The 23,500-nt window shown below is 36.3% G+C and overlaps 1 protein-coding gene and 1 long non-coding RNA gene across 3 annotated transcripts; one reads left to right on the top strand and one right to left on the bottom strand.

Annotated features, from left to right (window-relative positions):
* Positions 1-1,012: 1,012 nt before the first annotated feature.
* On the top strand, positions 1,013-21,611 carry LOC124434849. 2 transcript variants are annotated; one of them, XR_006944922.1, is made up of 3 exons: positions 1,013-1,137; positions 5,668-5,671; positions 21,601-21,611. XR_006944922.1 is itself a non-coding variant. In XM_046984772.1 (3 exons), the coding sequence occupies exons 2-3, from the start codon at positions 8,525-8,527 to the stop codon at positions 11,886-11,888; spliced, it is 2,490 nt and encodes an 829-aa protein (XP_046840728.1). In that variant the 5' UTR covers positions 1,013-1,137; positions 8,513-8,524; the 3' UTR covers positions 11,889-12,252. The 2 variants fall into 2 exon arrangements, 1 of the variants encoding a protein (XP_046840728.1); XM_046984772.1 differs by lacking the exons at positions 5,668-5,671; positions 21,601-21,611 and adding exons at positions 8,513-8,671; positions 9,546-12,252.
* Positions 11,915-14,649, bottom strand: LOC124434850. Its single transcript, XR_006944923.1, has 3 exons — positions 14,638-14,649; positions 13,010-13,204; positions 11,915-12,209 (listed from the first exon to the last, which is right to left on the bottom strand). It is a non-coding gene; the product is annotated as an uncharacterized LOC124434850 (long non-coding RNA).
* Positions 21,612-23,500: the final 1,889 nt, after the last annotated feature.

Raw genomic sequence — 23,500 nt, 5'->3', positions numbered from 1 at the left:
ATTTCTCTGGGGTGAATTTCTCAGACCCGCCCAGGTGCGGACAGCCTCCGACGTTTTATGACTGCTGTTTGAAAAATCCTAGATCCGCCCCTGCTCAAGAAGGCTAATTTAAGCCATTCCATTGGTTAATAGCCAGATCAGTGGACGGTCTGGAATAATCTCGAACGATAAGCGGGGTGGCCGGACAGATAAGAGAGTCCAATTGCTATCGTATAGTTGCTTCGTTAACTCGAAAGCACATCAGGGCAAAAACATCTTTATATTTCTTTTACAAAATAACAATATTGTGATAAAGATAAATTCAAAGCAAAGGTTTTAATATTTCCTCTATCTCATGTATTCATGATTGATTAGCAAATACTCTTTGATTGATTTAACTGATGAGGCTCAGCTATCAACCACTCAAAACAGGCGTTTTATTGTTTTTATTTTATATAATGCAAATTTGTCAGTTGTCATTCGGGGAAGAAAGGAAAACGAATTTTATTTATTTCTTTCACTATTATATTAAAGTGTAATGAATAAGGTGTGTTTTGAGGAGAACACACTGAAACTAAGATGGAAACCATTTTTACGTAATTAACTATTATAGAATATAAGATTGCTAGTTGAATTTTCAGGCTTGCATTAGCTAATTCTTGTGGAAACGACCGCATGTAGTGCTCCTGTCATTACGAATAATTTATGTATGGAAAAGTTTATCGTGACTTGACACTCTGCACTTGAAGACTATTTAAGTTTTATAAGATATGCTAAGTCTATATGTCAAGGAAATGCTAAATACAAATGAGAGGACATAATTTCGGAGAGTTTAGATCAAATGGGTGAACTACAAATGTAAAAACAGCTGTCCATTTACTGAAATCCACTGTTTTTAATTAAAAATGTTTGTTGTAGCAACAGTTGCTAGTAGCATAACTAATTATTTGCCAACGAATATGATTCGTTCAATTTCATCAATATTCCTTCTATCTTAGATAGCAACCTGCAGTGTTTGACTGCGACTGCTATGATAAGGAGCTTCACAAACTCTAAATGCAATCGCATTGAAACAGATATCATCATTTTTCTCAAGACATTTTACGGTATATTGACAAATTTCTGATTTGAACAAGCTCTTCACTTCTCTCGACACAGGTACGTCTGATTTACACGAATTTTGCCATATTTAAGTAGAGACGTTTGTTCAAAGAAAAAATTTTTAATTGTTTGGTTTCTGATGTCTTGCGATATTGCCAAAGTGATTCTTGTTGCTCTTATGATAGCTACTAAGTTCGTCTATTCTCACAGGATAAGATTCGTACCGTTTTAAATGTCACTATTTTCAGACATGGGATTTCTAGAGAAAAATTGCTGTGATGTGAGTCATAACAAGTCCCTGTTAGTGTTGTATATTTTCTATTAACCGAAACTTGTACTTAACCCTCTAAGGGCCATATGTAGTAAAATGCATCATAATGTAAATACTCTATGCGGTCTGCGTTAAAGAACTCGAGATTGACAAACTTTTAGGCGGACACACATAATGTGTGTAGCATCGTGTTGTGACTCTCTTGGGGCCAGATGTTTTCTCAATTAAGTTTCATTCCGTAATTTCGTTTTCGCAAGCAATGGCCACTAACAGGTTGAATTGTTCGCCATGGCAGTTACTAAATGAAAAATGCAGACATGCGAACAAATAGAGATTTGGGAAAAAGGAAGACTGATCAAAATGAAACCTTGTAAGGGTGTCGTTTTACAGTGTATTAAGGAATAAAGTAATTGAGGAGCATTCTTGATGTTTCTTATGTGGCCACAACACCTGACTTGTCAATTGTCACAATAACTGTAGAAAACATACAGGGCCAAATTTAATGTCTTCTTAGGGGGCGCAACAAGGCCTAAAATTGTATAGTTTTTCGCCTATTTCAATCAATTTTCTTGGCTTTCTCCCACAGACAGGAATCGTTACTGGCATTGCATCTTATTATTAATCCATGCTTAATAATATTATTTGTGGGTAGCCTGCTTACAGGCTAACCACAATCTTATACTAAAAAATGTCCAGATGTCCAGGTGCTAGGACGGCAATTCACGAATTGACACGACTACATGACGATGGTGCGTTAAGGAAGATATTCGAAAGTATGAAATTAAGGAAATTCGTTAAATTTTACTGGCAATAGTTGAAATAAACATCTCAAAATATGATACAGGTATACTAAAGATTAGTATTAATACTGAACATCAATCATCTACAATACAAGACCTCCCGTAGGATTAAAAATAGAAATATAATTGTATAAGATTCTGTTGTGAAGATTCTCTATTGAAGAGAAAAAAAATTAATTTTTTGTTAAAATTTTTGAGATTTCTTGAGGACGTCGCTACTCTTGTTATAGTGGCAAGCCTACTTAGCAGGTCTATTGAGTTATTGACTGAAGCCTGCCTCTCAAACAGACGTCCGACTTGTTTCAGTCGTTTAAGTCGGTCGTCCATAGAGTGCGAGCTAATAAACTAGGAAGACGGACTTTTAGTTGGTGGTTATTGGAGACAAAATTATCATTTTTGTTGATAAATGATCTATAATATTTATGTTATGATTACAAAAATATGACCGTCGGACTTCTCTAGTGATTTCTCATGTAGCTAATTAAATATTAGTCATTTACGCCATTCGCGTACCTATTTTTAATTTTCTAGTGGTAGCGCAGTCATCGGTAGAGTGTAATCAAAATGCAAAGGCTAACATAAAGTATCGAGACTCAATAATACTGCGGCATGTACTGCAAATTCCATTAGTTCAAAGGTGAAGGGGGTGCAAAATTTGCTTTGGCCCTGTAATAGTATTTAATGCTAGATTTTGAGTTCAATTATACATCGGTTTCTTAGTATATATCGTGCGGCTAGCACTATTTTCCACCCAGCAAACCGCCCTTTACTTTACACAATCGGAAATAAATTAAAGATGGCGGCTAATGGGAAAGAACCAAAAGCTAAAAGGAAACCATGCATGCACTGGTGCTATGTCGTTTTGAGATGGCGAGTAATTTTATATTTTTATAATACAGTTTTTAATATCAACATATGAAAATATTTACAGATAAATGTTGCAGTATAAATTTTCATGCAACCACCTTAAGTTATAAACTTATAATCCAGGCTGGAAAATATGTCGTTTTTCGACGATTGTGTAAAATATTATATAAAATATTATATTGTGTAAAATATTATATTGTGTAAAATATTATATTTCAAAGTAAAGGGCGGTTTAAAGGTGTTAAAAGGTGCACTAGTAAATTAAACGATGAGTCACCATTAGAAGATAATTTTCATGCATTAGGTGGAAAATTTTGTGAGTCCCAGTCGCCATGTAAATCATGTCATCTTATTAAGATAAAACAAAAGTTTGTACAAATGACTATAAGTAACCATGAAATGTCCAAGGAATTCCCGAAAAAAAAACGACAAGAAGATGGAATATGAGCATCAAAGAGAACTTCGTATTTTATCAAATAAAATTATATTTTATCACGCACAGAGATCCGCAACTATCCAGCTGGCTGGAAAATAGTGCTAACCATATCGTGCGCGTGCTAAATAACTCTATCTAGAATTCATCTCTCACAAGGAGGTCACGTGGAGTGACATTGACATGCAACATCTTCCGTTTTATCAATAACATAACGTAGTTATAACATGTGTGCTATAGTGCTGTTTTCAAGCAAGGTCTGTTTACTTTCGCGACATATTGTAGTCTGCGTATCGTGATGGAGTACGTTGGGGTCGGCCGTATCGGGATGTTTGATGAGGTGCTGATGACTTGTCAGGACTAGGTTCTGACAACGTTTGCAGGTCATCATAGTTGGTCTTGACTTTGAATGGTTCTTTTGTTGGTAGGAGGTGACGCCTGTTCCTACGGACCACGTGCCCCTTTTCATTCATGACGAGGTATGCTCTAGGTTCCTTACACTTCTTGACTACTTGTCCAGTTTGTGCCCAGCTGTTGTCGTTGTTAGTTCGAATTCAGGCAGTGGTGCTCGGCTCAATATTTGATAGGTCTCGGGCAGGATAATTATACGCTGCCTTGACGTAGGAGTTGGAGGGAGTGACATTGATTGTTTAACCTTTTGCTGCGGGAAGGGTTGTGCGTGGGTTCCTGTGATACATTTTGTAGGCGGGGGAACTGCCATCATTTGCCGGTGTTGTATTCAATATTAGTATGGAGAGAAATGGATCATTCTTAGCTTCCTGGGCTTTCTTCATTGTTTGCTTGACTGTTTGGATAGATCGTTCAACGCGACCATTTGATTGAGGGAAGTGAGGACTTGAGTTGTCATATCGAAAGACACTGAGGCACTGTATTGAGGGCCATTATCGCTGACAACAATTTGTGGTATTCCATGTCGGCTGAAGATATTTTTTATGGCACGTACAACTGAAGGAGAATCCACTGGCCTTGGTATGTGAGCTACCTCGATAAATTTTGAGTGATAGTCAGTAACTATGACGCATTCTCGGTTGTAGGGTGTAAAAAGATCTGTGCCAACTTTTACCCAAGGTTGGTCTGGGACTTGATGTGGGATCAATGTCTCCCTTTGATGTCGATTACGATGATTGATGCATGTGGTACATTGAGATACGAGGACAGCTAACTCATGGTTCATCCCTGGCCAATACACGGCATGACGGGCCCGGTTTTTGCATTTTTCGATTCCTTGATGCCCTTGATGTTTAATCTCTCGGATTTCACGACGCATCGAGGTAGGTATGATAATTTGCTGTCCTTTTAGAAGGAGGTCGTTGTTGTACACGATTTCATGACGTTGGTCATAGAATGGTTTTACAGTGTTGTTAATTTCGGCTTTGGATGGCCACCATTGATTGTGTACTGCTTTAAGATCTGTAGATCTGGATCGATCCGCGTTTCACGTTGCAATTGTGAAAGTCTTGATTCGCTAATTGGAAGTGTATTGATAACCGAGTGGACGTGATGAGCCATTTCCTTTGGATTGATCTCTGGTTTACTGTTGAGAGATGCTCGACTGAGCGCATCAGCAACTTTCATGGTTTTACCAGGTGCATATTCAAACGTGAAGTCGTATTTTTTCAAGCGTAGAAAAAATCGTTGTATTCGTGGGGACATTGCACAATGCTTTTGGAGAAAACTGCTTTTAATGGTTGGTGATCATTTTGAACCACAAATGCACGACCATAAAGGTATTCGTGGAATCTTTCACATCCAAAAACGACGGACAGGGTTTCGCGCTCTATTAGTGCATAGTTTTGTTCAGACTAATCTAACGCTCTGGAGGCAAATGCAACGGGATGCCAGGTGCTGTTTATACACTGCTCTAACATTGCACCTAGACCAACTGAACTGGAGTCTGTTCGCATGCGAATTGGGAGGTTTGGGTCATAAAATTGCAGAACCGGTACAGAAGATATGTGGCGCTTGAGTTTCTCAAAGGAGTCAAGTTGAGGCTATTGCATGACGAATTCGGTATCATTCTTTAAGAGGGCTCTGAGTGGTGCTGTTTCGTCTGACAAGTTAAGAATAAATTTTCCTAGATAGTTCACCATGCTCATAAATCGCTCAACTTTTGTAGTTGGAATCGACATTCGAGTGATTGCCTCAACTTTTTTGGGGTCCGGCTTCACTCCATCTGCTGACATGACATAACCAAGAAATGTTAATTCAGTTGCACCAAAGATGCATTTCGACTGGTTCAATTTCAGTCCACTTTCTTTGATCTGAACAAAGACTTTCTGTAAGCACTGATCATGGATTTCTTTAGTTTCCCCCAAACAATTATATCATCCTGAGAGTTGGCACAACCTTCGCAGCCAGCAATGATCTTGGAGGTTTCAAGTTGGAAAATCACTAAGGATTTATTTTGCGAAGAGATGTCGTTTCTACTTCTTTTCTATATTAGGCCTGTTTCAAACGTCGAACTCATTAAAGTCTTATGAATGAGTGTTCTAGGTAAAATATGCAATGTTTCTGTTCAACGCAATTTTTAGAAGCTTTGAGAGTGGGTGTTATAAGAATGTTTATGCCAATCTCAACTTGCAACTCTTATTACATGATGTGCTTTTATAAATTTGTGCAACCATGTAAAGCATTTACTCCGTGTGAGGTTGAATTGATACCAGTGTAACTATACAAAGTACCAACAAGTACGACTTGCTTTAGCTGAAGGCACAAAAGCATGTAAGATTGCGTGCAGGAATTTTTGCGCATTTCATACAATTAAATACAAAATATAGAAGCTAGAAGTTCTTTATATCAACTAATTAATCTGTTGCACAAAGACAACGTGTGTGTTCAATTATTTTTTGTATTGCAATAGGATCAAGATAAAATAACTTTTTCAAAGAAAATTTCAATAGTTTAAAGAGTAGGTGTAATATAAAAATGTTATAACTTCTGCTGATTCGTTAAAAATAGAGCACAAAAATGTTGTAATTTTATATACATGCATTATTGCCTTCATATACCTGGTAAGGAAATCGGTTCGTGTAAAGTAGTTTGATGGTAGCATCAGTGATAGTCAAATCGACACGCTAGTATTAATATTCCTAGCTAAATCTGAACCTTCTGTGGCTTTTGATTACGACCACACGTCTAATTGGGGAAGACATTTCTACAAATTCTGTTCTTGTCGAAATAAACAGCATCTTTTTTACAAGATTTGCAAAGTTATCACGACTTTATCACGTGAACAATTTCTTTCTTCCCAGTGACAGAGCGTGTCATGAAAATAATTATGTGTATAAATTTTACGTAGAATGGAACAATGTTTGTTGATAGTTTTACATTTCATGTGGGAAAATGATGAACTATAACCGTTACACATAAGTACACCAAAATCCATCTTCAAAATAGCCAAAATTCTGACAATTATAGGTCTTATGATATTTATTCTCGATCAGAAACATTTCAAATCATTCTATTTTAACCGATACCATTTCAAAAGAAACTATTTAAAATATGCGATTTCAATAGATACTTTCTTAAATTGCTGTTACCTGTTAGCTTTTTTAGTATGCTATTTCGATAAAGTTTCGCTTAAGCTGTTTTGAAAAAATATGATAGTTATAAACAATTATTTTGAATAATGCAGTTTTAAAAACGTATTTCCTAAACTTGCAAATGCGATGAGTTGACATAAAATTCATGGTAGTGTTATGGTTGACTCCGTTGTCGCCACCCTTTCCATTGCGGTGATTGAAAATACAGTCTTTTAAATTACTCCAACTTAATTAACAAAAAAATGGAAACTTTTTTGATATAACACCTTTTTGATTAAAGAAAGATTGTCATGTCAATATTTTACCATACTTTAATTAGTCAACATATATAGCACTTAGAATAAACTGCTCTATCACTACTAAACGTGAACAGAACAATCAAACATACTTTGTACTTTAACACTAAAAACAATGTAATTTTTCCTATCACTGTTAATTTCTCAATTATGTACTAAGCCGTATTAAGCCGTATTTCGCACTTCTTTATTATATCGCGCTGTGTTTTTGTAGCATGTGCATTTCAACAACAGAATTTGAGTTGAATTATGACCAATTTTTGCGAGATGAAGACGATGTATTGTGAACAATTTGCGATTATAAAGCAGTTTAGACTACTCTTATTTCAACCAAATTCAACCTCCAAATCGATACGTCCGTTTATTTTCAAAGAGGGGAGTTATTTAGAACAAGCCGTTTCATCGTGTCTGTTTGAGAACATTCAATTTCATTTTATGATAATTTAAAACTAATATTTGGAACCGTGCTATTTTGAAATAACTGTTTTAGGATTTTAGTTTGTAAAATCAACAGTTAGTTTTTTTATCTACAAATACCTCATACTTTATTCCGTAGAGCATAGATCAACTTTACATTTACATAGACAGAATATTGGTGCATGTCGAAGGTTGCTTATTTTCATATCAAGTCAAATGAGTAGCTAAAACTTCTGTTGAAGCCTTAAAATTTGTTTAAGTAATTGCTGATTTGAATTACTGCTCAGTGATAAATGCCAGTATTATCGGTCTTTGGTTAATTGAATCTTTTTATAACTTCATTCTTGTTTGAGGAAACACCTTATTTTTTGAGTTGTGTTAATCCTATGTCATTCTGATATTTAATCAAAAACTGGGTATTCTACATATAAAATTGCATGGGTAATGTGCTGTTAGACGTTATTTACAATTGTAAAAAGAATGTATAGTATGTAAAAATTCTGTTGAGTTTGTTAGAAATTTCTTAAATGATGTTCTTGCTAGCTAATAGCCACATAATTTTTTCTAGTTAAGACATTATAGTCCCCGTGCAATGTAGTTGCTGGTTTTGCAATAGTATAATTTAAATCTGAATGTTCTAACATTGCCATAACTTCGTAAGAACGCAATGGTTATAAGACATTTAAAATAAACGACAAATTTTTTTAAAGCAAGCAAAGTTCTAACATTGCTAATTAGTGCAGAATGACCTGGCATTCAATTTTTTGACATTCCTTTTTAAATAGTAAACTCCTGCGATGGCCACTGGACGTCTATTTTGGGCAGCGACTTCACGAATCATAAAACCTTTCACTTTTAATAAAGTTTCATTTTGTCCTGGCTTTCTGAGTTATCGTGGCCAACTTCAAACACGAAAGGCAAACTCTTCTCTCCAGTCGAATGAGGTGCGTTGTAAAAATATTCATTTACATAAATTTTCCGAGAAATCACTCAAAACAATTGCGTCAATGCTCATTACAGCACAAGCGCACACAAATCCATTGATTTTGCGTAAGCGACTTTCTTTGTCAAGTGGCACTTCGTCTCTCTATGCTTGATGGTTTGTAAGCTAAAATCAGCGAGGCATGCGCTCAGCCCGTTTATTGTACTCAAGTTATGGTAATATTTTGGTCTTCACTCACTAAAAAAAGATTTTCGAAGAAATAAATAATAATTTTGTAAACTCTACATAATTAGACCAACAATGCTAGTTGCACCACATGGCTGAGATCAATAACTATCATTTAAAAGCACAATATTTGGAAGGATGATACTTCCAAAAAAAGTTATTTCGTTCAAGCTCGATACGTTGTAAATACGCTTTTTTTCTATGTAAGCCTTATGAAAAGGAAACGATTCTCAAAAGTATCTATTCGGAGCCTTCTCTATTTTAGCTAAAAGCATCAAAAATGTTTGGCGAAAAATCTGATTTGTATAATTTTTGTTGTCTGTTCTGATAGTCGGACAACATTTTTATTTTTTCATATACAATAAGTTGTTAATACATAATTGTGACGCATAATATGCTTAATGCCCAAATAAACACAAGACGGCAATTAAAATTATTCCCACGAAATCCACAACAGAAACTTGGCAAAATTCTTAAGTCGAACAGGTTAATGATTGCATACACGACAAACTGCTCTTTTGGTCAGTAGCCATGATCAGATTTAAAACTGGATCGATCTCTTGTTCACCAAAACGATTTGCTGGTTTCCAGGGGAAGGGATGGGTTGTTGAAATCATTAAAATATACTACTTAATCGCTTTTACATGCAGATTTCAAACGTCAAAGAGGATTCAACAAAAAGGAATATTAATATATTGTCTTTTGATGGTGGAGGAAGTCGAAGTGTGATGGAACTTAAGATTTTAGATGATGTTTTACGATTAGCAACGATTGTCTTGAGAAATCCTAAGACGGTGAGCCATCTTGGGAATGAAGAGTTAAATAAAAGCGACGCTAATTTCTTAGGACATCAAGATGTTAGACTTCGTCTGATTAGTGATTTGAAAGCAGTTAAAGATCCCATTCATCCCACCGATGTGTACGACATGATTGTTGGTAACAATTCTGGAGCTTTGAGCGCGTTTTGTTTGGTTGGTGGAAAAAGATTTGGAAGCGACCACAGTACTAGAGAACGGATGAGTGTTGATGAGTGCATTCAGATGTATTGCGAGAACACAAGAAGTATATTCCAGAAGTCGTTTTTACACAGGTTTTTTTCTCACGCATCCATGTTGTCTAGTATTCCACTAGTAACGTATTCACGTGACAACTTGGAGAAAATTTTGCATAATCAGTTTGGTGATTGCCGCTTAAGTGATTTTGACGGAAAGGATCCCTCTAAGCCCAAGGCCGGTGCTGTAGCCAGAAAACTGGGCAAAGACGAAGATCTCATACTGTTTGATACTGCAAGGGAAGAATACGGGAATCGCAAGGCCTGCGAAGTCTTGCTCGCAACTTTAAATGCTCCATTTTACTTTGACACTCCAGTAAAAATTGGCAATGATAAATTTGTCAACGGCGGTATTGGTGGAAATTGTCCTTTGAAACAAGCAATTCCTCGAGCCCAGGAACTTTTTGAAAAAGCCCAAATAGTTTCTGCTTTATCGATTGCACCTCCCAAATTGCCTCAGAAATCAGAAATTCTTTCTACTAAAGGTCTTTTAGGTTGGTTTCGCTATTTTGTGAATGAATCCACCGATAAAATGGCGGTGTTTAGAAGTATGGCAGAAAACTACAGTTTAAGTGGCATTATATTTCCAAGGTTGTCCCCACGTGGTGAGAACTTAAAAAGATTCAATTTTGATGAAAAAGATATTCAGAGCATGTTAGATGCTATGGAAGAAGAAAAGGTTCAAAATGGCTTGTTTCTCGTTGACGTTGTTGCTACTGCAATGGCTGTTGTCCTGGCTTTTGTTGAAAAAGTAAAATTTGATCAGAAATCCAATTTGATCATTGCAGCACAACTAGCTAAAGCGGCAGGACTTGCGTACCAAAGAAATAAAGAACATGAGAAGGCAATTTTTTCGTACAAAATAAGCAAACGTCTTCAAAAGAAAGTCAGCAATGATAGTATAATGTTTAAAATTTCTTATGACATTGCAAAATGTCAAAAAGAACAAGGAGAATATCTGCAAGCAATCAGCTCATTTGATTTCAACGTAAAAGAACTTAATCACCATCAAGCTGACCCAAAGTATGTTGACCCAAAGTATCACGACCTTATTATTGATAACTTGACTGATAAAGTAGACTGTTACCTCTTAACTTTTCTTTATAATGACGCAGAGATCTGTTTTAATGAGATCGACAAACGTGTGATCAGTGATGACAAAAGACGTGCCCAAGTACAAGTATATAAAGCAAGATACAAAAAAAAACTTGGACAACTTGAGGAAGCTGTCGCTCTTTACAAGGAAGCAATTGAAATTACAGTAGATAACATTAAGAAGGCGAAAATACTAAATGACTTGGGGTTATGTTTTTTAGAGCTAGGAATTAAAGAAAAGGCCCTAGATTTCATTATCCAAGCCCAAGAATTGAGAAAGCAGTCATGTAAGGAGGAAAGCCACGATCCTCTAGTGGCTGAATCTTTTAAAAATGTTGGCTTATGTAAAGTAGAAAATGGTGACTACGATGAAGCAAAACAAAATCTGGATAAAGCTTTTAACATCTACCAGAATATCAAAGATAAAAATAAAATATCCAATGTACAGGAAAGTTTAGCCAAATACATGTTATTAAAATGTCCACCAGACTACAATCTTGCCTTATCCTACGCACAACAAGCTCTGGAAAATAGAAAAAAACAAATCCTTAAATTTCATGATCCTGAAATTGCTAAAATCCGCGTAATTATTGGTCAATGTCTTCTCAAAACTGGAAGAAATGAAGAAGCAAAGCAAAATCTTCTAAAAGCTTTAAGTATAATCGAAAATTTGCTTTCAAAAAATCATCCACAGCTCGTCGAAATTTACGAAGCTCTCTCCCAAATATATGAAAAAAATGGGTATTTGAAACAAGCGAAAGAGTACAAAATAAAAAAAGATAATATCAACAAAGAAATTGAAAATATGGCTGGGAAAGTAAAAAATATTCAATTCAAAATAAATTGAGTTAAGATTGAAAAATCGGGAAGAGCTTTTGTCATTTTTATGCTTTTATATTCGGTCTTTGGCTACTAAAACATTAAATTTAGTTTTTACAATGTAATCAAAAGTAAATTACGAAAGAGAAGACAAAAACTTAGAGCCTGTAAATAATAGCTAATTGTTCTTATTTGAATGTGATAGTTGAAAGAAGTCAAATACAGTTTCCTCGAAGTTTTGGAGGCATGAAAAATTTGTCACTGTTTTGTAAACCGACTCGTTTGGCATCTTTGACTCGACCAAGGCGCTTGGTACCAGGACTTAACGCCAACATGTTAATCTAGTTTTCTATAATTGAAAAATAAGTAATTAATTATTCAGTTAAAACGCACTTGCTCTTTGACTTTCTTGTTAAGCAAAGCTTCTATTTGCGCGATTTTTTGTGAATTTGATATTAACTTTGTCTCCAGCGCTAATTGATTATAGAAAAGCAAATTTGCGTTTCTAGCTTGCGACTTGCCATGATTCCCTGTCTTTTTTTTTTGAGAAAATGGTAATGGCATGTAAAATTTCTACTTGCACAAATAAGTAGATTTATGTAAATTAATACAACCGAACATTAAGGCATGAATGTTAATTATGAAAATTTTATCTCAGCATATGTTTGAGAGTTTTGCCTAAAAATTAGAGAAAAATGAACAAATGTTCGTTTATTCGTCAGTCATCTTTAAATTAATTGTCAGTTTTCTGTTTTACTCATTGAAGGATCTTGAGTGTTATACGTAGCAAGGCTAACTGACGAAAAACAAAAATATAAAACCTGTCAGTGTCACACAAACAAAATCATAAAAAACAAAAGTTTTCGTCATATTAAATTATCAAGAAATTAAATATATTTCTAAAAAAATGAGCTGTTCAAATGTAAGGATATTGTAACAATAGAGTATTCAGTATCAAAATGATGACTGTGCTATATAATATTTCTGAGTAATGCATCCATTGTAAAATGTGTATGCGTCGTATATTTTGCAACATTGTGTTTTTTCGCACAATCTGCGCGAAGTGCTGGTTCACTGTTCTAAAACTTCACACTAACGATGGGACTGTATTTTGAATATATAATTTTAACACTTCAATGAGATATTTACAGTGTTGTGCACGATTTTACGTTCCAAGCGTTGGTTCTTCGCGATACGGAATGATTAAATTTGATCTCGTTAAGATTACGGACAACCGTCAATCCTAGAACTGCGTTTTCGAAATTTATTGCCTTCTGCAATACGACTCTAATTCATCAAATTTGTATGACCACTTCATACACCAATAACTACAACTTTTCCGAACTCCCGAACCAACGCTTGCAAGCTATATTTATGTATAATTATTCGGGAGTGGTTTTTGGGCGTCTACATATGACGCACAACTTTGCCATCCCGTTTCTACCTACATCCTACCGCAATGACGCATTGCAGTGAGGAAGTGTTCTCTTAACATGACTATACTATTTTACATCAACATAATATCCGTTATATCTTTTAATCTATAATATGACACAGTCACACACTACATAACATAACATGACAATTTACAACATGTTTCACACATAAAAGATTATTAAGGTTTGCCCGACACGGCATATCGCCAAACCCTCTTTTACAAATAAAGAATACATTTTTCAGAATCAATGTCACCAGTGTTTTCGTTATGCTCTATAATTCTAATTTACCTAGAGTTTTGTTTAGACCTTCAAAATCTGCTTTGTTCTTGTCGAGAAATCTGCTCCTCATCTGGTTCACTAACACTCTTCGTTTTGAACCTTTTATTTTACAAGCTACATATACGATACATCACTGGATTATTTCTATGCTATCTGCTAGAGTTGATTATTTACATCCATTGATACTAAGGGTAATTACTGCTAAACATAAGTTGAGCTTCTGTCATTAGCAGTATTCACTCTTTCATCGCGTTTCAAGTTTTTAATCGTTACAGCAAAAAAGAATTAACTAAACAAACAAAGAACTTAGAAAATATACTTAAAACAAAGAAGGAAGGAAACTTCCAATGTCAAAGGAACTTACCTGGGTAGGGGTAAAACGTGGAAACGGAATGGCGGAATAACGGAGGCGGAACAGCGGAAGCGGGATGGCGGAAGCGGAAGAGAGGGTAAAGCGCGGAACAAAAAAAATTGGAAATTTTAATTGAAAACATAATCCGTTTGTAGGCAGAGGACGGGATTGGTTAACTTAATTAAAACAGCCTCCATGACGCGTAACTGAAAGAATGAACGGCATTTGTTAATGATTCTAAAATTGTCGTCTGAATAAGAATTAGCACAATGGGAGTTATTCAAGAGATGTTTACCTATCGCGGAGTCACATGAAACCAAATTACTTTTCGTACAATCACGTTTTGGTTGTTGTCTTGAGGGGACCTTTCCATTTCTGATCGAAGTTGGTACATGCTGTTTGATCCTATCACCCAACCTTTGAGACGTTCTACCTACATAGCGAGCAGCACAGTCACATTTATACTCATAAATTACATTGCTTAAAAAATGTGCCGGTAGAGATTCTTTTGGGGTGGGTGGTAAAATAGTTCTTTTCGAAAATATAAAGATAACATTGCTCGAGAATTTGTTTTTTGCGAGATGTGTTGTTTTTGCGCAAAAACGATGCCCACAAAATACATTTTATATTGCTCTAAAACGCTGAAAATGGCATTTCCAAGGCTCTGAAATTCAACATTTCCCAGGGGAGAATGCCTCGGACCCCACCCCCCCCCATGTGAAGAGTGCCTCCGACGTTTTATGACTCATGTTTGAAAAATCCTAGATCCGCCCTGCTGCGTCCCTGCGATCCTATATCAGCTGGATTTTGTTCCCCTTAGTAATGTCCCCAGTTTGACTTATCGCTCAATTTCAAATTTCAATAACGCTATGTCTTACAAATTTTTCCCATTTACTTTTATTTTCAATCCATCATAACACAGTCTTACTATCTACCCAATATCTACATCTCAATCAATGCAATAGTCATTAGTCAATAAATACAGTAGTCATTAGTCAATCAATACAGTAGACATCAGTCTTGCTAGGATCAAGGCTGACATAAGTTCAAGTTGAGGAATCGACTGTGCTTTGATTGGAGCAACTCTAGTCTTTAATGTCAACAATTCGACATCGTGGCACCAGTCAACTCAAAAACAAAATAAGCTGTAACATTAGCATCGGAAAATCCATGCAACATATATTTTACTGGCCTACTCTATCTTTCAATATAGACATTGTTAACAACAATCTCTTGTATTGTGCTCATGTCATTTACCTATGCATTCGATATAGTACACATATTGTTGTTAATATCACTCTCCCAGTCTAGCCCTTCCTTACAAATATCCTAGTTCAAAACCTTAATTGTTACCACAATTGGACAAACTTTTCCTAAGAAATCGTAAAGAGTATACCAAAAACCTTATTTATCCGGACCCCCACTGCCTTGATGCAATTCGGCCTGTTTCAAAATGAAAAGTATCACAATGAAAATTCCATGGAAGGCCTAGAACTCTTTCGAGTTTAATCTCATTGTTTACTCCAAATTTACTCTTTTCTTTGGCTTGCAGAAGAGAATTTATAAAAGACTCACCCTCTTCTTGTGCAATCAATTTACGAATTTTCACGCTATTACTCAACCATTTTCGCAATCGAAATCCTCTATTTAACAACGACCCTTTCCATTTGGAATAAAGCTCTATCGCATGGTTTTCAGTTTTATCTTCCGAAATATTGTAGTCGCCATCACGTTCAACAAATTTATCAAAATGGTAACGAAGTGTCGCATGCAAAAGAAATAGAGAACAGTTCATGCCTAATGCAACTCGACAGAATCGGAATACCATTGGTGTATTCATGCAAGAGTTTACGTCTCCTACACACAAAAATCGCAAAACATCGCGGTCTTCTTCAGCGACCTCAACGTTCAAAAAAGCCTTTTCGATATTCGCAACAAACGCAACACGCTTTTCCTAAAGGTAAAAAAAATATCGAAAAGAAAATGAGTCAAAGACGGACAAACATGCAAACAATCCTTGAAAGAAACACTATTCTTACTCTCCTTGTAAGACGCATCGCACACCACTCTAACCTTTGTAGTTTTAGCTTCCTTTCTGACAACTACGTGATGTGGTTAATAATCTACCTTTCCTGGTTTCTCTAACTCAACCACCTTTTCTATTATTCCGGATTCTAACTGCTCTTTAATTATCTTATCAAATGGATCTTGTCTTAGTTTCGTCAATTGCCTTTTAAGACGTTTCACACTGACGTTTTGGTTTGAGGGCAAGGGATTGTGGCCCTCATTCCAAGGCAATTTGACTTGATACCTTTTCCCAGTAAAACTTATCACCTCCTGTAATGGTTAATGCACTTGATCTCCTTTCTTTATACCTAAAGATTCAAAATCCCACAGCATATTGATATTGCTAAGAACTTTTGGTTCTTCCGCGACAAAATTAACACAACTTACTTGCTGCGTTTGTGCACTTTCACACGATCCCTTAACCTGCCCTGACAGTACCCAACCCAAACTTGTGTCTACAACAACCGGTTCATTAGGTTCATTAGCACAGTATTTCAATTTTTAAAGAGCTAAATATAATCTCAACGTCTTAATACATCTATTTCAAACACATCTTTACACTTAGATACATTTTAAAACCAGTGATCACTTAAATGGGTATATTCTCCTTTACGCAATTCGACGTGCTCATTTGCTCCTTGAGCTACCGACAACACACCGAATGCTTCCATTTTAATTAAATTCGACCCTTTCAAAGGTGCAATCTCAAGCTTAAAAATACTTTGAAGCTGATTATCCCTCATCACCTTCCCAAACATTGTAATTTCAAGCCATTCATTCTTCTTGATTGATAACCCCGCTGCCTTAACCGCCTTAGACCTAACAAATGATTTATGACTGCCAGTATCAAACATGACTCTTACGCGTGCCTCCCGATTGGCACCCCTTAGCAAGTCTTGAGAGTTTGCAGTACAACACGACACTCGGAGCCAACATGCAAGTTTGGACTCACATTACCTCCCGCAACATTCCCAGAGTGAAATAGGGTATTTCAGTGGCTTTGGAAGCTTTCAAAAGTTGTGAGTGTTCCATGTTCTCAATTTGATAATGCGAGAAACTTAGAATAGTAATGAAACTGCTTCATATTAATTATTTTTGATAGTTTTTTCTTCCTTTTTCGGCATATATTACAAAAATTGTCCAATATGCATTACATACAATTGATTTGCATACATCGGCCATGCTTAAACCATTTGAAATTTTCAGCTTGCTGGCGCTCGGTCCGTTCCTTCATTAGAAAATTCAGTGTGCTTGCAAAAACTCAGCGTGCAACATGTCATATATTTTCATGCAAAAAGCTAAATTTGTGGGTGTCCTTCCTATGTAGAACACCCACACTCTAAACGTTGTGGGTGCACTGGCACCCGGACACCCACGGCTTCCTAAGCCCTTGGGGTATTTAACTCACAAAGGGATACATGATGCCCACTCTAATTATATCGTTTACAGTTTACCTTATTAGGGCAATTCTTAAAGATATGCCCTTACCTAAACGTATAAAACATCTTCCATATTTTGGAACTAACAATTTTCTATCCTTAATACTACTAACTTTTTCACAGTTCTCGTGCGGATGCTTTTCCAAACAAAAGGCAAAACGATCGTGTCCTGCTTTTGTTGTTAGTGCTGCTGCAGTTCCTTGATATTCCCTACCTCCGTAATCCCTTTGCTGCAACTTCGGCTTTGAATGCTCTTCTCGCAGTTCTACTTCCGCTAACAGTTCCACATGTAACTCGTCCATCGTCCTTTCTTTGTGCTGCTTTCCAAGCAAAAGATTCGGTCAAACAGTTTCAGACAGCTTATCTAATAAACTCGGAACCACAATCTTCTCATAACTGTCCTGGTCAACCATCAGTGCTTGCAAGCCCCGATGATGAGTTTCCATCGCAACGTAGAGAGCTCATAGTTTGGCTGAATCATGCATGCTGTAAACGGCTGGAAGATTCATTAGTTCTTTCTAATATGAGTCCTTTTGATTACGCGAGTACGACCATACCGTTGCTTTAACTGTTCTTTTGCACCCTCGTAATTTGCTGCCGTCAATGCATGACCAGAAATTGAGTCTCTCGCTTTTTCTTTTAATAAACTGCGAAGATAGGAGAACTTGTCGACGTCAGACAATGCAGCATTTTGGTCGACTGAGCTACAAAAAGAGTCCCAAAACTCTTGCCAATGCTCAATCTTTCCGTCAAATTTCTGCGACTCCAATTTTGGAAGCTTCACTCGAACATTTCGACGACACACTTTACGTCAGGTTTCAACACTTCTTCTAACCTTCGTATTGATTCCTTCATTTCAGTTCTCAACAACCCTACTTCTTTGATTTCACTCAAAAGAACGTCTACTTCCACGTCCTCTAAAAGACGCAATATCTTACTATCAAGCCACTAGAAATCCAGCAGCTGATCTTCTAGCGTGGTTTTACGGTTTGAGGAGCGTGTCAAGGAGTCAGCTGGTTCACTAACACTCTTCGCGTTTTGAACCTTTTATTTCACAAGCCACAAGTACAATACATCATTAAAGTGTTTCTACGCTATCTGTTAGAGTTAATTATTTACATCTATTTATACTAACGGTAATTACCGGCAAGCATAAGTCGAGCTCACGTCATTAGCAGTACTCACTCTTTCATCACGTTTCAAGTTCTCACGCGTTACAACAAAAAAGAATTAACTGAACAAACAAAGAACTTAGAAAATGTACTTAAAACAAAGAAATGTTAACGGGAAACTAACCTAGTTAAAAAAATTTTATTCAATGATTAAAAGAATAAAATATCCCACAGTTCTTATCATATAACCAATCCGCTTTGCAGGCTTTGTCCTTATTTGTATCTGATATGGATAAAAGCAGCCATTAAAGGATACCACGCGTTTGCTAAGTAGTAATACATAGTATTGTTAGTATAAAAAGATGAGCTTGGGAAACATTTTAATTTAATGGAGATAAAGCATGTTTTCCTTATTTTCCTGGGTTTAACGGCAAGGAACGGAAAATATGGATACAAGCTTCCACTGAGGATATGGGTTTGTTTGTAGAAACTTCAGCTACATATGTAGCCTTCACTTAGTCAGGGAAAATGGTCCGACAACAGACCTTCCATATCCTATATCGGCTGTGTAAAGTTTGGAAAATGTAAGTTTTCGTGAATAGTTTTGAGGTACAATAATGTTAATATCATAACTGATCCAATGAGCGCCCCCTAATTAAATAAGCGTCTCGTATGTAATGAACGTCTTCCCTTAAAGCGCAAGTTTTACTTTAGGGCCTGTCCGGTTACCGAAACATCTCGCCTACCTATGATTTTGCTTAGCAATCATTTACTATTAATATTTGCGTCGTGTTCATATATGCAAGCGGGCTGGTCCGGTTGCCGAGATCTCGCCTGTAGGTAACGAGATCATGGGTGGACGGGATGAAAATTTTCATATGAACTTGCTAGCCCGCTAACCGAGAGAAAATTATAATATTAAAAAATGGCGACCAATGGCGTGGAACCTGGAATTAAGCCAAAATAAACAATCATACGCTAGAATGGCATGATTTAACAGTTTAATTCGTTATTTGAAGATAACAGTAGTATTCAAAGTAAAAACACACACCATAAACGGCATGGACCCATAATATAGCAATACTAAAAATTCCGGTCTATGATGCGCCATGCTAATTTTTAACTCGCGCAATTTGGGAAAATGTTGTTTTGCTATCTCGTCTCAATAGGCGGGATTAAATCTTTCATATGAAAGCGAAGTAATATTTGGCTCACTCAGTGGGATGTCTCGCTAACCTGGCTCATATGAAACAGGCCCTTAGACGCTTTCTTTTAAAATGTATCGCCTCTTACAGACGTCCCACTATTATCTTACCTTCATAACAATACTTTTGTGGAAAGTTGATTTCAGTCACGAATATAGGGTAAATATTACTGCAGCAATTTTTGCATATATTTACATTTGTAAGGCACTTAGAGGCATATCCATTGGTGAAATTATAGTGTTTTTCTGAAAATACTTTGAATTTAAAATTTCACTAGTTCCCAACAATGAAATGACACGACGTCATTTCTTATTTTGAAATATTTTCGATTTCATTGTAAAGATATGACGTCATGTAATTGTAGTGGTTGGAAACAATTGAAAAACCCTAAATATTTTGCTGGAATGATGGCGGTGCACACTTGGGTGGCCTTTCTGTATAATTTTTATTCTGTGCTTAGAACTACTAGAATTTATGAGTTCCCTCAGGGTGTTTATTAGATCATTTGCGGTGCATCTAACTTTTTATTCATGTGAAGAGCTCGACATTGTGCAGAGTGCCATATTACCATACCTTACTTGTATTAAAATTCGCGCAGTACTAGAATTCGCGCAGCGCTGAGTGCGCGAATTTTAGTACTACGCGAAATATAATCCGCGCGAAAAGCTTTGTAGTATAATATGAGACATTCATTGTTGGTTATGCAAATCAGTTGTTTTATTAACGCATATACATATTGACATATGTTTTTAGTTGTCCTGGTAACATTAAAAATCAAAAATGTCTTCATTTTCATCCTGTACAATTTCAGTCGGGATATTCTCAGGTTCTACGTAGTATTCCGTCACGAATGCCTGCATTTTGCTGTATATCCTAAAACTTGCATTGTTCTGCATGACTGTTAGGGTAATAGGAATCTCCAAGCCTCCTTGTGGTAATGGGGATCGAATGCATGTGATCTATTTGAGCTTTCCTTCGAAACCAGGCGCAAACATGGTACTCAGAGCAAGTCCAAGCCCAAATAGAGAAAGGTATTCAACCTGATAAAGTTTCTGTTGATTTGAGAATTAGCGTGCTCAAACCACTTCACGCAAAATGGATAGTGATTACATGCAATCGAACAAGGACATTGTCGTCAAAGGTTGGCAACGATCAGGTGTGAGCGCCGCATTGGAGGAACCACAACGAAAAGAGGATCCATTTGAACTGTAGCTAAACTTTTGTTTGACTTATAAAGTATATTGTTAGGCAATATCATTTATTACATTTTTTAGTTCTTGTTGGGATAGTGAACTCACGCTTTATTTTGAAGCCATTTTTGAGGCCACCCAATCGCTTTTTTGATGAATATTGAGGTATTTCTTAATAAAGAAAGCTCAATATAAATGCGTTAATTATTAATAGTTCTTTTGAACAAACCAAAAAGAACGAGCACATAAAACTACTTGCGCGAATTTAAAGCTGCGCGAATAATTGTCAACAAAGTGCGCGAAACTAAATCGCGCGAATTTAAAGCTGAGCGAAAATGAGTACGACTCGAATTTTAATACAAGTAAGGTAGTCGTATCTACATAGTCGTATCTGATAGAAGGGAAAGATTAGTGAAGTGCTAAATACCTGACAGGAGAAAAATTTAACGTCAACCGCAAGCCAAATCGTGAGTTTTACTATTGATGCCGATCTTGAATTCGAACTCACTGATGTTGAACTTGACACTAAATTTAAGCGTAAACCTAATCTTAACCCTTCAACAAAAGAAACCAGAAAAAAGCTGTGACGACTGTAAAAGCAATAATTCAATTCCGTACAAAAATTGAGAAAGCCGTAATTCTTTTGAGCACATACAGGCTTAAATGTGCATGAATTCGGCGATGTTTTTTACTTTTCCGCTTAGCGACCGTGTGGTACCTTCTAGAGGCTACATATAAATATATATGAATACCCATATCATACAAATAAGCAATTGCTTAAGCGTGTACCATCCACGATGCTCACTGACAAAAGATATCTACATAGATATCTAAAGGATATTTATAGTGCACCACTCTTTTGATTTGCTGACGTGTGTGTTTGTTATATACGTGTCGAGGAATCCGCTCTTCTGCTGGTTCACTAACACTCTTCGTTTTGAACCTTTTATTTTAAAAGCTAAACAAGCTACAAGTACATCACTGGAGTAATTTTACGCTATCTATTAGAGTTAATTATTTACATGTTATTTATACCATCGGTAATTACATAATTCGAGCTTTCCTTTACGTCATTAGCAGTACTCACTCTTTCATTGCGTTTCAAATTCTCACGCGTTGCAACAAAAAAGAAGAAATAACTAAACAAACAAAGAACTTACAAAACGTACTTAAAACAAAGAAATGTTAAAGGGAAACTAACATAATTACGACAATTTTTTATTGCTAAGTTCAAAAGAATACAATATCCCACAATACGTCGTGCGTGGAGTCTACGTAAATCAGCATGAAACAAAATGTTTGCTTTGTTTATTGAAAAGCATTCCGTTCGTCTCCTCGGTTTGCATAAGTCTGTGCAAACAAAGATACAGTAAACATCTTCTTGCGCAGAAGTGATCATAGAGCATCAGGAACTTCCAGGAACTTGGAGGAACTTGCAGGCAATCGCAAACTCAGCTATAGAACATGCAGTTAGCACAGGAGTTGTATTTTTATTTCATAAGTATCTATAATATTGTTGAAGGATTTAGGAGATTTCTATTTCGTTTATTAGATGCGGCCGAATGATATCCAAAAAATGCATTCAACAAAAAACAGCATTGAAATATTGTCTTTTGATGGTGGAGGAAGTCGCGGTGTAATGAAAGTGAAGATTCTCGACGACGTTTTACGATTAGCAACGATTGTGTTGAAAAATCCTGAAACAGTAGAGTATCTTGTAAACGAAGAAAGTAAGGAGCAGAAAAAGCATTTCTTGGAAGATCTTGACTCTCGAAAACGTCTGATCAATAAACTGAAAGCAGTCAAAGATCCCATTCATCCTGCCGATGTATACGACATGATAGTTGGTACCAGCATGGGAGGTTTGATCTCGTTTGCTTTGGTTGGTGGGAAGAGAGTTGGAACAGATCATCATGAAAGGAAAGCGATGACTGTTAAGGAATGTATTGAATTGTATTTTACAAAAAGCAAGATCATTTTTAGGAAAACATGGATGCAAGAGATTATTTATTCTATCTCAAAGTATATTATGTCAAAGTGTAATATTCCTCATATACCTTTTGTACAATATTCACAAGCCAACATAAAGAAAATTTTAAAGGATCAGTTTGGTGATTGTTACTTAAAGGATTTTAGAAAAATTAATGATTCAAGTAGTGTCGTTGGGGCTGTTGCCAAAAAAGTTGATCCAGACGAAGGTCTTATACTCTTTGATACAGCAAATGAATACCAAAAAAATTTCAAAGCCTACGAAGTCTTGCTCGCAACCTCCAATGCTCCAGTTTACTTTGAGATTCCAGTTACAATTGGCAATGCTAAATATGTTGATGGTGGTATAGGTGCAAATTGTCCGTTAAAACAAGCAATTCCACGAGCACAGGAACTTTTTAAAAACGCGAAAAGTGTTTCAGTTTTATCAATTGCACCTCCATCGTCTCCCAAATTAAAAGCTCCTTCTAGTGGTGGTCTTAAAACTTGGGTGTCTTATCTTTTGGAAGTATCTAATGATGGCAATAAGGTGTTTGAAGAAGTTGTCAAAAGCCATACATTGGATGAA

The sequence above is a fragment of the Xenia sp. Carnegie-2017 genome, unplaced genomic scaffold (assembly GCF_021976095.1).
Source record: "Xenia sp. Carnegie-2017 unplaced genomic scaffold, XeniaSp_v1 HiC_scaffold_14, whole genome shotgun sequence".
Classification (NCBI taxonomy): domain Eukaryota; kingdom Metazoa; phylum Cnidaria; class Anthozoa; order Malacalcyonacea; family Xeniidae; genus Xenia; species Xenia sp. Carnegie-2017.
Note: the sequence above shows the minus strand (reverse complement) of the source record. Positions and strands in the feature narration are given on the sequence as shown.